Source organism: Cydia splendana, chromosome 10 (genome assembly GCF_910591565.1).
Source record: "Cydia splendana chromosome 10, ilCydSple1.2, whole genome shotgun sequence".
NCBI classification, from domain to species: domain Eukaryota; kingdom Metazoa; phylum Arthropoda; class Insecta; order Lepidoptera; family Tortricidae; genus Cydia; species Cydia splendana.
In genome coordinates, this window is record NC_085969.1 from 3,740,476 (window position 1) to 3,756,632 (window position 16,157).

Sequence of the window (16,157 nt, forward strand, 5' to 3'; positions counted from 1 at the left end):
GCCTTTAAAAATTGAGGAGTTCCCTCAATTCTTCACGGATCCCATCATCAGAACAGCACCAGATTAATGTGGGACGCTCTTGGAGGCAGTTCCCTTCAAACAAAAGAAGAATTGCTCAAATCGGACCACGGGTCTCGGAATAATCGCTGAACGTCGTACATTTTAAGAAATCGTCATGATTATCATCAAAACAATCATCATCATCAAGTCCACTTCATCAAATTGGTGGTTTTCGAGAGAAAATGCTCGAGTTGCTTAAGGTAACACCCAAATCACCCTACATGTGCATTTAAAAATTGAGGAGTTCCCTCAATTCCTCATCGATCCCAACATCAGAACAGCACCAGATTAATGTGGGACCACCTTGGAAGTACCTCCTTTCGAACAAAAAAAGAATTACTCAAATCGGCCCACGGGTCTCGGAGTAATCGATGAACATACATAATAAAAAAAAAACATAGCCACAACCGAATACAGAACCTCCTCCTTCTATGAAATGGAAGTCGGTTAAAAAAATAATAATAGCCACAACCGAATACAGAACCTCCTCCTTCTATGAAATTGAAGTCGGTTAAAAAGTATTTATTTTCGTTCAAAACACTGTTAAGCAATAGTAGCTGCTACAAACTAGCATTTCTTTCATCTTTGTACTTGCTTGTCAACTGAGTGTGACATTCAGTCGATATGATTCCAAGATGAAAAGCATGTGGTGCTACAACGTAGGTATTTCGTTATTTTCAATCGGAATCTCAGCTCTCTAGGAGCTGTAGTTCGAAATCGCATAGTTTAGGAACGAATGGAAGAATGCCTTTTGGCAGCTGAAAACTTTTGTGTTGTAGAAATGGGAAAGCGTGTTAGAAATAGCGGAGTTTGTACCGATTGGTAGAAATACCTACACACAAAGGATACTTGTCCCAACAGCAACCAAATATATTGTCGTAAATGTTTTGTATAAGTACTTTTACGTTATTATATTAAATATTGCCATTGTAAATGACATGATGTGACAGAGCACAATGAGAAAGAAGCAGAAGAAATCAGCTCTATAAAAAAACGCTTCTCCCTCGCCCTCCCGTATTTAGATTTAGATTAGAACGAAAATCCTCTTAAGAAGAGAATATACCTACATATGTACTTACAAAAAACAGTAGACAGTGTCACCCAAAATCCATATATTATTCAGAAACAATAATCTACTAATATAAAGATATTAATAGAGTTACTAATTGATGAAAAGAAATAACACGTGAGACTTAAATCACCACAGCCTTATCGGCCCGAAAATTTTGCATTTTGTTGAAATAAAATAATGATAAATTTGCCATTAGGCATAATAATTAATAAACTTAATTAAGAATAACGAGATGGATCACTGTAATTGTAATTTTTATCAATAGCACCAAAGTATAAAGCGACATATGAATTCCAAGCATGCAAGGACAGGATCAAACTAGTATTGAAGATCTCACAAAAATGACAAAAGAAACACGTGGCAATACCATTGGCTAACCGGTAGAGACCTGACCACTTGTTATTTTATTTAGACGAGTAAGGGTGAGTGAATTCTTCACGATCCATTATAACTTGTGGAGATCTATAAGAACTATGCGTAATTGGAGAGCGCAGGTATACCTGGTTAGTCAGCTTTCGATGCACCCGCATTCGGGAAGCGATTAAAATTATACCTGCTCTTGCGCTGATCCGTTTTCCCTTTGTTATACCACCTTAATCCCTTTAATTAGGGTTCAAATTTATCTGGCAACTCATTCGCGGTTGGCAATCTCAACTTGGCAGTACAATGCAATGCATGGTGATTAACAGCATTTTAACACTTGCATTGCTATGTCAATGTGGTCTTAGCATTCAGTCAGTGTTCGAACGTCGGTGGTGAAAGTACTGTGACATTTGTGTTGTGATACCAATGGCCTGTATTCTGTGAGGTGTCTTGGGATCTTATATTAGCAGGTGCGTTATAATTTATTAATCTATAAAGTATCTCTACCAGTTAATTATAGGCCCAATACATAGATAAGTTGGTGCACAAGATAGGAATTTTAGGTTTATGTTGTCTTATTATATTAGTAATTAAAAATGTAAATACAAAATCGATCGTTGGTACCATGTAATACTTACTTTCTTATTTAATTGGTTCAACGACAATTGCGGCTTTTAAGACCCGGTTGACCGCAATCCGGTCTTTTTATAGATTTTAACGAAGTGCATCCACTTCGTATGATTTTAAATATAATTATGCAATCTATAGATCGTACCTCTGTACTTTGTGGTTGGACAGGCAGGAATTCCAATCAGTACCTAAAAAGAGTTAGTGTTTTGAAATTTGAGACGGCGGCTATCATATATATTGTTTATGTTTGAACATGGGTTGATTTCAACTTCTCGTTAATATAATGCAAAGTCCCTTACCGTAACGTCTCTCATTTGTTAAATATTAGTTAAATTCAATTTACACGTGTTGTTCTGTTCTGTGAAAAGAAAAACACATTTGAATGTTAGCGGTATGAGATTAAAGTGTGGAATGGTCGTATTTCCCTAGATTTTTATATTGATTTTAGACTTTTACTCATTAATAGTAGCGAGTGAGTAACGTTTGACATAAATTGATAAAATTGTTGACATATATTACTCATTACGACATTTTTTAATTGTATTTTTGAGTTTATTTGATGATAATGTAAAGTATGTACTTAAATTGAAATGTAAATAGGTACAGAAATTTACAAACTTATAACTAGGTAAATATAAAAATTAAGGGTATTTTATGCTATTAGGCCATAGGTACCCGGCTAAATGTACCTAGCACGCTGCTGGCATTTCCTCTTTGCACGGCTAGCGAAATACGCTGGATTAAAAATGCGCCGGACCTGGGGTCGCCGCTTTTCTCTCGTAGGCGTAATTAAATTGTATTTTTGAATTTATAAAATGATGTAAATTATATCTACTGACGATCATACTATAAATTCGTGTAGGTAGATTAGTTTCAGGATAATTTATATTGTAATTTTATATTATGAGAATAAATATCTAAATTTAAAACATTCATATACTTGGCAATTCACTAAAAAAACGCACGCGCGCTCTATGGAATAACAGTTATACTCTGACCTCCGAATATGATCGTATTAACAATGTATGGTATGGGTCTGTGTAACGTCGTCCTATGATATATTAACTATACCTCGTTTGGTGAAATACCCTTGTAACAAGAGTCATGTTCTATAATTAAATTCTTCGCGCATCTCAATTTGACAGATGTATTACTGGCATTGACATTTCAGTATACTTTGTATTGTGGAATTTCGAGAATTTAGTTCCTTTGTTTTCAAGTTCGGTAACCTTCACAAAATGTATCTGCACAGCAAATTGTACATTTGTTTATTTGTATAGACTATAGAGTTCTCGTATGTAGGTATAGCAAGCTGCATAGTTAAGTGACCCCCCCTGCAAACAAATTTCTTTGCAGGGGGGCATACTTAACTCTACAGCTTACTGTAGGTACTTCTTTGCAATTCGTCAAAGCTGTAATTAAATAAATCTAAGGCTTATCGGTTTTCCGATTTCTAGGTAGAGTAGATAAGAAACTTCGTGTAAAATATGTAGTCAAGTTGTCGGGACAATAATAGTAAATTATGATACAAGTGCGAATTACCTTTTCGCACGTGTATTGTACAACGTTTTACAGTACATATTTTATGGCCCTTAAATTTTTTGGCATAGGCACGTATTACAGGCACGTAAAGTAGCACCATAAAATATGTAGGTACTGTAAATATTTTAGAATCAACTTCATTTAATTGATGATAACGTAATAATACCACGTGGTATTTAACTAAAATTCCTTAGTTGGGTAAATGCAATAATGTTATGGAAAAAACTAGAAAGAGGTCACTACGGAAAGTATGTCACCCTAAAAAACTTACTGTAAATACATTTTACATATGATTTTGTAACTTAATTAACATTCAGACACCTACCTTACCAAATTCTAACTATGGGCATTGTAATAATACTTTTTTCCGATTTCACAGTTCACTAAATTAATTAGGCCTCCACAAGTTGTCCAAAACTAAATAATAAACTACCTCTCTAATGCATAAATCATGAGCCTTTTAAATGTAATTACGTTACGAACTAGGTAGCTAATAAAAATGGATCTATAGGTTTAGTTCATAAGGTAATTAATTAGGCTTATTTATCGCATGAACTTTAGCTAGATCCAACCTTGATATGAGGATTTTAATATGCACATTATCAAACACGGTAAAATTTTTTGAAGAAAATAACATGAATTTACAATACCCATGATTGACTTGTCGCGCTTTATAAAATAAAAGGAACAACTAAAAAATATTTGTTTCCATATAAATATTGAGAGTGTAAACGGTCAAACATAATACTATAACAATTTACTACTAATCATCCTGCTTTCACAATTAGCCAATCGAATACCTAACCTATATAAAAAAGCGACTTACATATATGCGAACATATAAAGTATTCCTTTATAATTAATCGAGATAAAGTTTCCCATGTAACAAGGGGCAATTAATACAAGATCGGTCAGTTGATGAGACGGGAAGCCATTTCCTTTTATGGCACACGTGTTTGTAAAATACGTTTTTGTTACTGTTTCTGTTGAGGATCCCACGGTTTATCTCTGTAAACTCGTTACTTTTAGTCAATATAATTTATCTTTTGTTATGTATTTAATAGGTTCTCAGGCTTGATCAAACCGGATTTCAGAACACTTAATCTGTGAAATTAAACCGGCGAAGTGAGTGGCCCCTTTCTCGTTATACATTATAATGTATATATTTGGGTAACGGCTATTGAGTCCTTATTGCCTAAATATATAACCAGTAGAAATGGGTGAACATTTATACCTAGTGTATTTTATTATCCCAAAACAAGTAGGTAAATGTTTGAACTAATTGTCACAGTAATCGGTAATAACATTACAGGGTCATTGTTTAATTTCACATTGCAGTTCTACTTATATTTCCAAGTATCAACACTGTATTGTTACTGTGAGGATGTGACATAAAAATATCACACATTTGATTTCCATTACAACTTCCAGAGAACAATAAGATCATATTATGGTTCTGATACCGGTGTAGGTACACTTAGATATAACAAACTAATATGGACTTGTGTAACTGTAAGCTATACATTATGTTATAGTCGACTACAGGTTCCAGAGTAATTGTTATTATGCAGTAGAATCACATAATGACATTCATTATGCTGATAATTGAATTAACAAATAATGATAGTGAATTGTAATTTTATTACTCTCTCACACCAAATTCGACTGGCAATTAATAAATACTACGACGAAACGCAAATGGGACGGACGATTAGTGTTTTTTTTTATTAATTCACAGATAAAACAAGTTCTTCTTCTCTCATTAACAAATTAGGTATTGCACAAGAATTAATGAAGTAGTTAAGTCCCATTACAGCTTTGCTGTTGCACCATAATGACCACGCTGATTGGCCGTTTTTATTGTTACAGATCTAATTTGGGAATTGAAATGTCCCCAAACAAAGAAAACATCATGCAACCAGCAACGCTACAAGAAGCCATCAACATCATTAAATTCTTAACAACATCACACAAGCAAGAAATAGTAAAACTAAAGGAGTCTCTGCAAAAGCAGGCAGCTCTGATAAAGAAACTAGAAGCAAATAGAAAAAAGGAACTTGAATTTTTGTCGAGTGAACTTCAAAACTATGAGGCGAACTTGGCGATAAGCAAAGAAACAGTTATAAAACAAATAGCAGAGAAAGATGATATCATACAGAAGCAGACGGAAGTCATCGAGGAGCTTAATAGAAAGTTAAAACTCCACGAGGAACTAAGTTTACCAGAAATCAACATCGTGGCACCTGTCGATTCCAATTCTGACTCGGGAGTAGCAATGGATGAAAGCAATCTGAAGTCTGACACGAACAAGATCGAAGCTAAAACAACTAGAAAATATAGCAGAAGATTTGCAGAATCCATTAGTTTCTTAAGAAGAGTAGATTTTTCACCTATGAAATATAAACCATGTAATCGTGAGTGCACTAAAAAGAAAGATGAAAAGAAGTCAACCAGTCTAGATATCCCGTACACAGATAAAGGGTTGACTAGACAACTTAGTAGTGAAAGAGTAATGAGCGACGATGACTCTTACTTGTCGGCTGATCCAGTGCTTTCAGATAGTTTGATAGAACCATTAGTAATTAGGCCAAAGAAAATGGATGATAGCATGAATAACCATTTCTCTGATGACGGAAGCGAAGACACCAGTGAAGAAGTTTTCGATAGAGTTATGACAAGAAGCAGCGTCAGGCGATCAGTGAAGGCGAATCCGAAATATAAGAAAATCAATCGAACGAAATCGAAACTTTTAGAGCATGTAAAAGTTAACATTATTGATTAATACGTAAACTAAGTTTAGTCGGTAGGTACAATGCGTACATATTACGGAAACTGATTTGTATCAATACCTAAATGGAATAAAGTTTTGATACTTCCTTTACAGTTTTTTTTTCAATAGCAAATATTTTATATGCTTCTAAAAATTGTACAATTGACATAGTTATTCACTGTCATTGACCTATATACAAGCTTCGTTTTATTAATGAGCAGGTAATAACTTTGCCGATTGTACACATGCTGTATTTTTGATGCATTCTAAGGCGTCAAATGTTAAAAATTGTGGACCAACGGGCGACTTGTTTTCAAGACCAATGAAGTCTGGTACTTAGTTTACTTATTTATGGAACTTCATGGGTACGATTTTCCGTCCACATAACATAGTATTAGTAGAACAAATCATAAAATTCACTGCAACGTATAACACGGTGTGTTCATATTGTATTAGATGTGGGGCACTTAGTACTGAAAGTGTTAAAGAGATACACAGAACACATGTGATACCTAATATGTATAAGGCGAGTCACAGACAGTAGGTACCTAAATATTTGACGTCGCATCCAGGTAAAACGTAACAGTAAAATGAATCATAGTGTCCGGTAACAAAAATAAATAACACGGAGCTATGCACACACTCCTGGGGCTCGAAAAATATTGGTGCAAAATATGGAATCATTTTTCCCAAGCTCGGATGCACTTTTCAATACAAAAAGGTTTGGAATATAGTTGCATTGTTAATACACTTCACAGTAGTATTTTTTCTTTTTTGCCATATATGAATATTCGATTGATTTTGTTAAAGATATAGATAAAAAAAAAAAATAGTTTATTCAAGTAGGCATATTATTTCAATTATTCTCTTTTTATATTTTGTCGGTAGCAAACAAGCTTACGACGCGCCTCGTGGTAAGTGGACGTTGCATATGAACGCCAGCAAAATAATGTATCTAAATATGAGTAGGTACTAATTAGGAGTAAGTATATCAAAACTAAAGGATAATTCCAAGCATAGCATAATACCTGGCTCCAATTTCACCACGGTGACAGGTGCGACAATTGTAAAACATCACTGTTGCTGATGTCACAGGCATCCATGGGCTACGGTTACCGCTTACCATCGGGCGGGCCGTATTCCTGTTTGCCACCATCATTGTTTTATTAAAAAAAACTTTATTATATCGGAAACAAACAGATATTTCTCTTGCTAAGTTTATGACAATTGTCACAAAAACACTACAATTGTCACGAAATTCCGACATATAACTCATTACCTGTCAAGAATTACCTACAATTCTTCTAAATCTTGACAATTGTCAGAAACTTCGCAAAAGAAATATCTGTTTTTTCCGATATAATAAAGTTTTTTTGATGGTGGCAAACAGGAATACGGCCCGCCCGATGGTAAGTAGTAACCGTAGCCCATGGATACCTGTGACGTCAGCAAAAGTGATTTTACAATTGTCGCACCTGTCACCGTGGTGAAATTGGGGCCAGGTATAATAATATACTCCGTCTCTTTCGACCACGTGACTGACACAAGCCTACGTCATCATGCGACAGCGCTATATAATAATATGCGATAGCGCTATATAAAGTGGCAATGTTATTGTGACGTAGGCTTGTGTCACTCTGGGAAGAGAAGACTATGGCATAATATGATTTTGATAAATGATAGCTGCCATTGATTTTTAGGTTTTTTTGGATCACGGATATTTTCAAATATCCGTTTAAATAGGATTTAAGTTGACGTTCTGATCTTCGGATGTTAACTGCAGCTGCATTACTGTTGCGAGGTAACTAAAACTATTGGAAAAATAAAAATTACAAGGTTTAAGACCCAATTTACTAAAATTATATCATTTGTTAGGCAGATTTCATTTATAATTTCAAGGAATACTATTATGTGTATTTATCACGCAATCTAATAACCTCCTTATTCATAAACGCTTGTCCTTATCTGTAATTTTTACTTATGTATTTGTAAGAAAGGGATAAAACATAATTTAACTAAATCAGGCCCGTAAAGTTTTATGAATAAGGAGGTAAGACGTTACTGATGGGTCAGTTTTGCACCTAACTGTATAAAACATCGAAAAATGCAAAATAAAACATTATATCACATATAACGCTTAATGCATAGAAGCCAATCCAAAGCTAGTATGAAAATAAATTTCAAGTCTATCTCGTATATTCCTTAGCTCTAAAAGAGAAAAATCGCTTTCATTACCCACGATATAGCAGATTTTCATAACTTCACATGCAAAGAAAAGCCCTTTTCTTTAAAGTATGATCTACGGGTCTATTATTACCTACGAGGCCTCGTAGGTAATATATCTTATCTTATCTTACATGAATCGGATGTGTTAGGTCGCGGTTGTGGATTGGTGTAATTTTTTACTTTTTTTGGGACCATGCATTTATTTTTGGTGGCGTTTCTGCTGTGTGTTGTAACATAGCATATTTTTAGAAAAAATATAAATGCCCCTACCTATGTATATGCATAATTTACTTAGCATTTAATTAATGGTGGTAGACCTATTTAATTCTAGCTATAATACAGTCAGCCACAGGAGTACCTAGCTAAGCTGGCCGGGTATTCAAAATGATATAAGCACAACTTAATTTAATAATAATTAAGAAAACAAGAGCACGTGTAAGTTATTTTGGACAACTTATTAGCCCACTTAGCGCCCCTTGCACCATTCCACCAACCCGGGGTTAACTGATTAAAACTGGAGTTACCATGGTTACCAGTACAATTTGAGACTGGGTTAACGGTTTAACCGCTTAACCCCAGGTTAGTGGGATGGTGCAAGTGGCCCTTAGCTAACTAAAATTGTTTGTAATACAAAAAAATTGGATTTCAAGCAGCGGTAGGCAGATAAATAACAAATAAAATAATAGACAAATGACAATAGTTATTTGTTTTACAAGGGGGCAAAGTTGTTGTTTAACCGCTCGTGGTTCAATTTCAGAATCTTTCGCTTGCTCGGGTATCAATATATTAGCACGAGCGGTTAAACAATACGAGCGGTTAAACAAAAACTTTGCCCCCTTGTAAAACAAATAACTATTATAGCATATTTTTTTAGGTTTCTGTGGTATCTTCCACCACCTCTATGCTTATAAATACCGTAGTATATTTAATGTGGGATAGGAAAATCTATGTATATCTACTCTCTCTAACTTTTATCAAGATAATGTGTATACCGCAACTCTTAACGGTAAAAGCAGCAGTTTTTCATACTAACGAAGTTTCCCGCACGCCAACTTACGATGATTTACGATATCTCTTAGACCTTCGCTTGACAATAGTCGACCTAATCATTATACTGTATATAGTGGCGATAAGGCTTAGAATCCTCTGAATGCCGTTGGGTTCGAATTGCATTAGGCCTTTTTTCGCCTTGAACTAAAGTAGTTGAAGTAAAAGCGTTGTCTAGAATAATAAGCGTTTTTCCTATAGAATAATGAGAAAGGCGAGAAATGTTTTCTTTTCTTAGTGTAGCAACTACGATATTTCTAGTTTAATAACACCAAATGGATTATAATAATAGGAGATGTGATAAATCTGTTAGTGAAATTGAGATATTAATAAAAGGGTAGGCGAAGCGGAAACTTTGTTAAAACAGATTTTGAGACCTTGGTAACATCGGACACGGCACAAATGGTATATAGATTGGCTGAAGTTATGCTTAATAAATAGATTGTAATTATTATATTTTAAATATTCACGTATATGGATGTAATTGACATATTTTATGAAGCTGTAAGAAGCGGACTTGATAGGGCCGATATGTACAATTGTATAAATGTTAAATAATAAATTAAAAAAAAAAGATTTTGAGACAACACTACAAGAAATACAACATTGACAAAACAAATCTATATTTAGTAGTATATATAGGTACATGGTCGCCTTGAATCTACTTGGCGCCGTTCTGTGGAGCAAGAGCTGGGTGTATTGGGGATGGGGTAGCAGGAGGCTACCCAAGTTGCCCAGGACCGGAGTTAGTGGAAGAAAAAGATTCGAGCCCTACACCCCAGCAGGGGACTATACCTTAGTGTTAAGTTTTCGTCTAGTTTTTTAGTTTACAGTAAATGATTATCTGTTCTTATTTTATCATAATGTATTAGAGTAGCTTACTATCAATGCATGCTGTGTTCACCTGTAATTGGTGACGCAATTCTAATTAAATAGCACTCAAGTGTATTAGTTTATAAGATGTTGTTGACTTGTTGCCACTGTTGGTGATCCTTAATAATAAAATGAACTATAAATCTCCGCGACGGTAGTTTCAGGGGCCCATCTAGTCAGCGGCAAGTTACCTCCTGCCTCGATAACGTGTAAAACATGCAGGTGTCCGACCTCTCTACAATAGCCTAGTCTCATCGTCCGTCAATAAATCTATAGACCGGTATACAGTTCACTTTTTCTACAATAGTCCCAATGCCTGCTGAGATCGGTTCATGGGTGTCTATTGTTGCGCCAGTGAACGGGTTCCAGCAGGCGTTCTACATGACATTAAAGCTCTCCAAGGGGCCTCTACGTGTTGGATCTATATCCCCACGCAAGCCTATCAAAAGACCGGGATTTATAGGCCCGTAAAATCCAAAATAAAATATGTGCTTTGGCTCGCAGATTTGACCAATTCCACAATATCTATTCACCCCTCATTTTCCCTACTCGGACTGCCGACACAACTACAAAGCCACTTAGCCTCAACAAAACGCTGGCTGTCAACTGTAAAAGTTCTGGATCGTGACCGGAGTGCTGGGCAGGTAAAGGCACACATACCCTACCCTTTTATTATCAAGTCGGACCAATTTTTACAAGCATTTGCTGGGTCGGCGTTTAAAGGATGGACGAGTTTACACCGAATTCTATTTTTGATATGAAAATACTTTGTAGAAGGAATCGTATTTTGTGAATTGGGTTTTAATTCTCTGTGTTGTCTTATTTCAGTTATTTCTGTCTACTCTGTAATACTCTTTTATCTGTCTTATGTTCGTTTTTTATTAGGGTTCCGTACCCAAAGGGTAAAAACACGACCCTATTACTAAGACTGCGCTGTCCGTCTGTAAGTATGTCTGTCTGTCACCAGGCTGTATCTCAAGAACCATGATAGCTAGACAGTTAAAATTTTCACAGATGATGTATTTCTGTTGCCGCTATAACAACAAATACTAAAAACAGAATAAAATAAATATTTAAGTGGGGCTCCCATACAACCAACATGTCTTTTTTGCCGTTTTTTGCGTTATGGTACAGAACGGAACCCTTCGTGCGCGAGTCCGATTCGCATTTGGCCGGTTTTTTTATGATTACTAGCCTTTACGATGGGCCTCTTCCCGTGTCTCTATCCGTCTCGGTTTTGAGCAATCTCCGGCCAGCCGGTGAGATATGCGTCCAGGTCATCCCGCCATCTCCGCCAGGGCCTGCCAGCTCCTCGCCCATCTTGCGGCACCCACACCATGGCTATTTTCGCCTACCTCTTATTTTCTCTTCTTCCTCGCTTTATCCAGGCATTTTGCCACGGCTCATGGGAGCCTGGGGTCCGCTTGACAACTAATCCCAAGAATTGACGTAGGCACTAATTTTTATGAAAGCGACTGCCATCTGACCTTCCAACCCAGAGGGGAAACTAGGCCTTATTGGATTTAGTCCGGCTTCCTCACGATGTTTTCCTTCACCGAAAAACGACTGGTAAATATCAAATGATATTTCGTACATAAGTTCCGGCTCGGACCGGGGTTTGAACTTTGAACTCCGGATTGAAAGTCACACGCTCTTACCGCTAGGCCACCAGCGCTTCTGTAATCTGTTCTACTAAACCTCCTCTCTTATGTTCTACTAAACAAAACAGTTCGATGCCGTTGTATGTTTTTCTCGCCGTGGATTTAAATAAAAAGAAATTAGGGAGTCCGTCTCGCCCAAAACAGTGAGTTCTTTTCACTTTTCTGTTATTTCTATACTCATACATGTTAGAAAGTCACAACCACAATGACAACGTTTAAACTTTAAGAGTCCTGGTTCCCGTTTCTCAAAAGCTTGTAACTTGTAATACAAGCGGATGTCACATTTGACAGCTTTTGTTAGAAAGGGACTTCCATTTGTATTACAAGTTTTTGAGAAACGGGTGGTGGCGGTGCCTGGCAATTCAGTTGAAGTTACAAAAGTGTAAGTTAAATTACGGTAAATTAATAATTACGGTGTGAGAGGAATCCATTTTACTCGAAAAAAGGAAATTGCCTTCGGTGAGTGGTTTCATTCGAATATTTTGTGAGGAATGCAAAATAGCTTTTAGATTTTTTCGTTAAAGCACTCGCACGGGAAATATGAAATCGAAAACGGTCCGTTTTAAATATTAATATAATAATACGTAAAAATATTCACAATTCGTTTACATTCCACGATATTTTAAAAGAACAATAAAATTCTTTTACAACGCAATATTTGATATTAAATACCTTTAATTTAAAAAGTTTCCTAAAGTACTCGTAATGGTTAATTTATTGTATTGCTTTTAAGAATTATTACGAATAGTTTACAGATTTAGAAGCTTACAACGATAGTAAAATTTTTAAATGCCAGTTCACACCTTATCCCCTACTACATAAGGTTGACGATTAATACCTAGTGAGTATATGGACTAATGCACTATAGATTGATAGCAACAGTGTCGTGAATTCGGAACAACGCCCTGTTAACAGGCAGCTTGATTTGTAATAGTCGAAGAGCTAGGTTCCAGAGTCTGTTGATATTTTAGTTTTTTATAGATCTAGAGAATAAAATAAAAGTTCTAGAGAACCTTAGATTTACGGTGCAGGCTACAATTAGGAAATAACATTAATATTTTAGTTGTTATGTTAACGGATTTAAAAAAGATATGGACGAACAAATCAGATTGATAAGTCAATTTATCTATGAAACACCCATTATTTTCTTGCAAAAATAAATAATTTTGCTTACCTTATCGCAGTAGAGGCCGCAGACTAGAAGTGAAAAGATAGAAGGTTTTTTCTTATGCAGCACAATTGACACCATACACCATTACACCTAATATACCACAACACCAAAGGTGGCTAGAATTTTAACTAATTTTTTAACCTCCTACCTACTTGTATTTTTAAGTTGAACTACATATTATACACCACATACATAGGGGTGTTCTATGTCCTTTGGGTAGGACAAATGTAGGCAGCAGCTCCTAGTTATCACTTTATTTACTTTTATCATGACACAGATAGTATCACTTTTATTTTACTTTTATTATTCACTAACACGTTTATTTATCACGGTATATTTTCTCGCCATCATTTTATTTTTGCGATCGATAAATAACATGTTTGACATCCACATTTGATCAGAAAAACCGGGAGAGACACAAACACGAAGTAAGGAGGTTATTAACAAAAATAAATAAACACTATTTCTTAAAATCAAGAGAAATAGGATACTCATGATTTACGAATAGTATTCTGAGAAAAGGAAAAGACTCACCACTTCGAAAGAAACTAGAAAAGCGATAATATATGACACCGACCAATAGCACTACCAACATCCTTCCACCTCTTTGACACCACTCTTTAGTCTCTTCACTCTTCTGTGGAGTAAAAATATGTATATAGGTATTTATATCGAATTGCATTACATATAAAATGGAATAGGGACCGTGCGCATTGGAGGGTCTGCCACCTTGTGGCCTGAATCGGAAACATATGTGTACAAAATGTACATTGCCAAAGCAAGTGCTACCATCTACCGTCCTCGTCGGTACGTTTCCTTGTGCATAGTAGGTTCTGCCATCTTGTGGGCTACATCGGAAGCATAAACGACACATTTACGCCTCGCGCCAAATATTTACGGCTCCTATGCTGCCCCCTATAGTTCATGCAGGGGGCCTTTAACGGCGCGATTCGGAAAATGAATTAGAGATATGAAATAGTAAATATATAATATCTAATTAATTTCCCGAATCGCGCCGTAACTTTCCGTAACTATCTCTTAGTCTACCGTGTTACCACATTTCTGCGTGGAGTGTGCACATAGACGTCGCAACCGTCATTTGATACTGAAATTAATGGGTAATTCCTCCTGCCCGCTCTAGGGAAGAGATATTATGTTAGCGTTTTGTTATCCAACTCATTTTCAACTAAACAGGTCCGTTTAAAAATCTTTAAATACTTACAATATTATTATGGTATTCAGATTATTAATTTGTATAAGTTACCTACGATTCTACTCGCAGTGCGCGCACCAGTAACTGCAAAAACGTCACGGTTCGCAGTGGATTTTTTGCGCGTCAATTAGCGCGAACGATCCAATAACATTTATCAAAACTTTGACACATTTTATAACCGCAATACCGCTAGTCTCATTTGGTTTACCTACACCAATACACTAATAAGAACACTTAGGGCTCATAAACAAGAAAAATAGGAATAACTGAATCAAATATCTCAATTTTCATTTGTGTATCAATCAATCATCTAAAATGTCTTCATCCTTTCAAAAATCTTCTTCATTGCTAATTTTGTTACTACGAAATTAATTAAGAAGTATGAACTTTAAATTAATTTATTTTATTTTAAGATACATAAATAAATATAAGAGATTATGGTATGGTGATACAAGAAATCATAAAGTTTTATCCTTTAATCAGACTCGGTTGATGTCACTTATAAGTTAATTTAATAGTTATCAACACATGCAAATTAAATCCCAGATTTTCACTCCAAAATAAACTTATTTCAAACATTTAAATATAGAATTGCGCCAAAACCGAGGCCAAATTAATTCAATCAATGTGCGAACCTCGTTCGTCACCGAGTGAAAAGTCAATATTGTCTCTAATCAGTCAAAAAGTTAAATCCACTACGTGACACAAATAAATAACCTAATGAACTTTGTCAAGCTCGTATCTTGTTTATAATTTCATTCAAATTTCAACTCTAAGTCTTATCGATCACGGTTGGTTTTGCAATACAAATCACGTATGCATTACGAGACTGAAATTTAGTTTCAATTAACATTTTAACGTGCTTTTCTAGTTGGTTGTTATCGATCTACCAACGTATGTAGCAGTCGTTAAAGCTCGTATTGCTTTGGAAATAAGGTTATTTTAGCTTGTATCATGCAACAAGTAAGTTGGTAGTGAGTTCAAGTAGCCGTTTTGTTGTATTATTTAGTCGAATTACGAGTACATTTTATCAGAGTTTTGGTTACCTATAGCCTTTTAGTTTGTTAAGCTTACTTAAATTTTCAACAAACAGCCTATCTGCCTTAGGATCAACAAGAAAAATAACGAACACAAAAATATAAATCAAAAAGTAAATAAAAGTGACTTAGGTAACTAATAATTAACATTTTTTCTAATTTATTTTATTTATACTCTAGTGCAAAGTCAAGCTAAAACCTTAAGATGTCATGTCACAGTGGGGAGACACTCCTGACTTCGTGCAAACTCGGCTCCGTTCGGCTCAGCATTGCTCCGAGCAATTATTAGGGTTGGCACAATTTGAAGTCCCTTTGCGTGCACGACCACAGATAAGATGATTACTTGAAATAGTTGAAAGGGATAGTGCCATAAGCTAGAAAGGGATATCATGATTCGACCCTGCATCGCTGTCAAACTTCGGTTTTGTAGGAAGTTTTCCTTTCTGTACGGTAGTAGGTAGGTACTATTACTTATTCTGTGGTACAAGTCTC

General features: G+C 35.6%; 1 protein-coding gene across 1 annotated transcript; it reads left to right on the forward strand.

Annotated features, from left to right (window-relative positions):
- The first annotated feature begins 1,827 nt into the window (after positions 1–1,827).
- LOC134794480 (uncharacterized) lies at positions 1,828–6,467 on the forward strand. Its single transcript, XM_063766294.1, has 2 exons — positions 1,828–1,965; positions 5,537–6,467. Exon 2 carries the CDS (start codon positions 5,556–5,558, stop codon positions 6,447–6,449), a length of 894 nt encoding a protein of 297 aa, XP_063622364.1. The 5' UTR covers positions 1,828–1,965; positions 5,537–5,555; the 3' UTR covers positions 6,450–6,467.
- Positions 6,468–16,157: the final 9,690 nt, after the last annotated feature.

Bases quoted from the DNA above. Each gene is read 5' to 3' on its own strand.
- LOC134794480 (XM_063766294.1), top strand. From the start codon at position 5,556: ATGTCCCCAAACAAAGAAAACATCATGCAACCAGCAACGCTACAAGAA.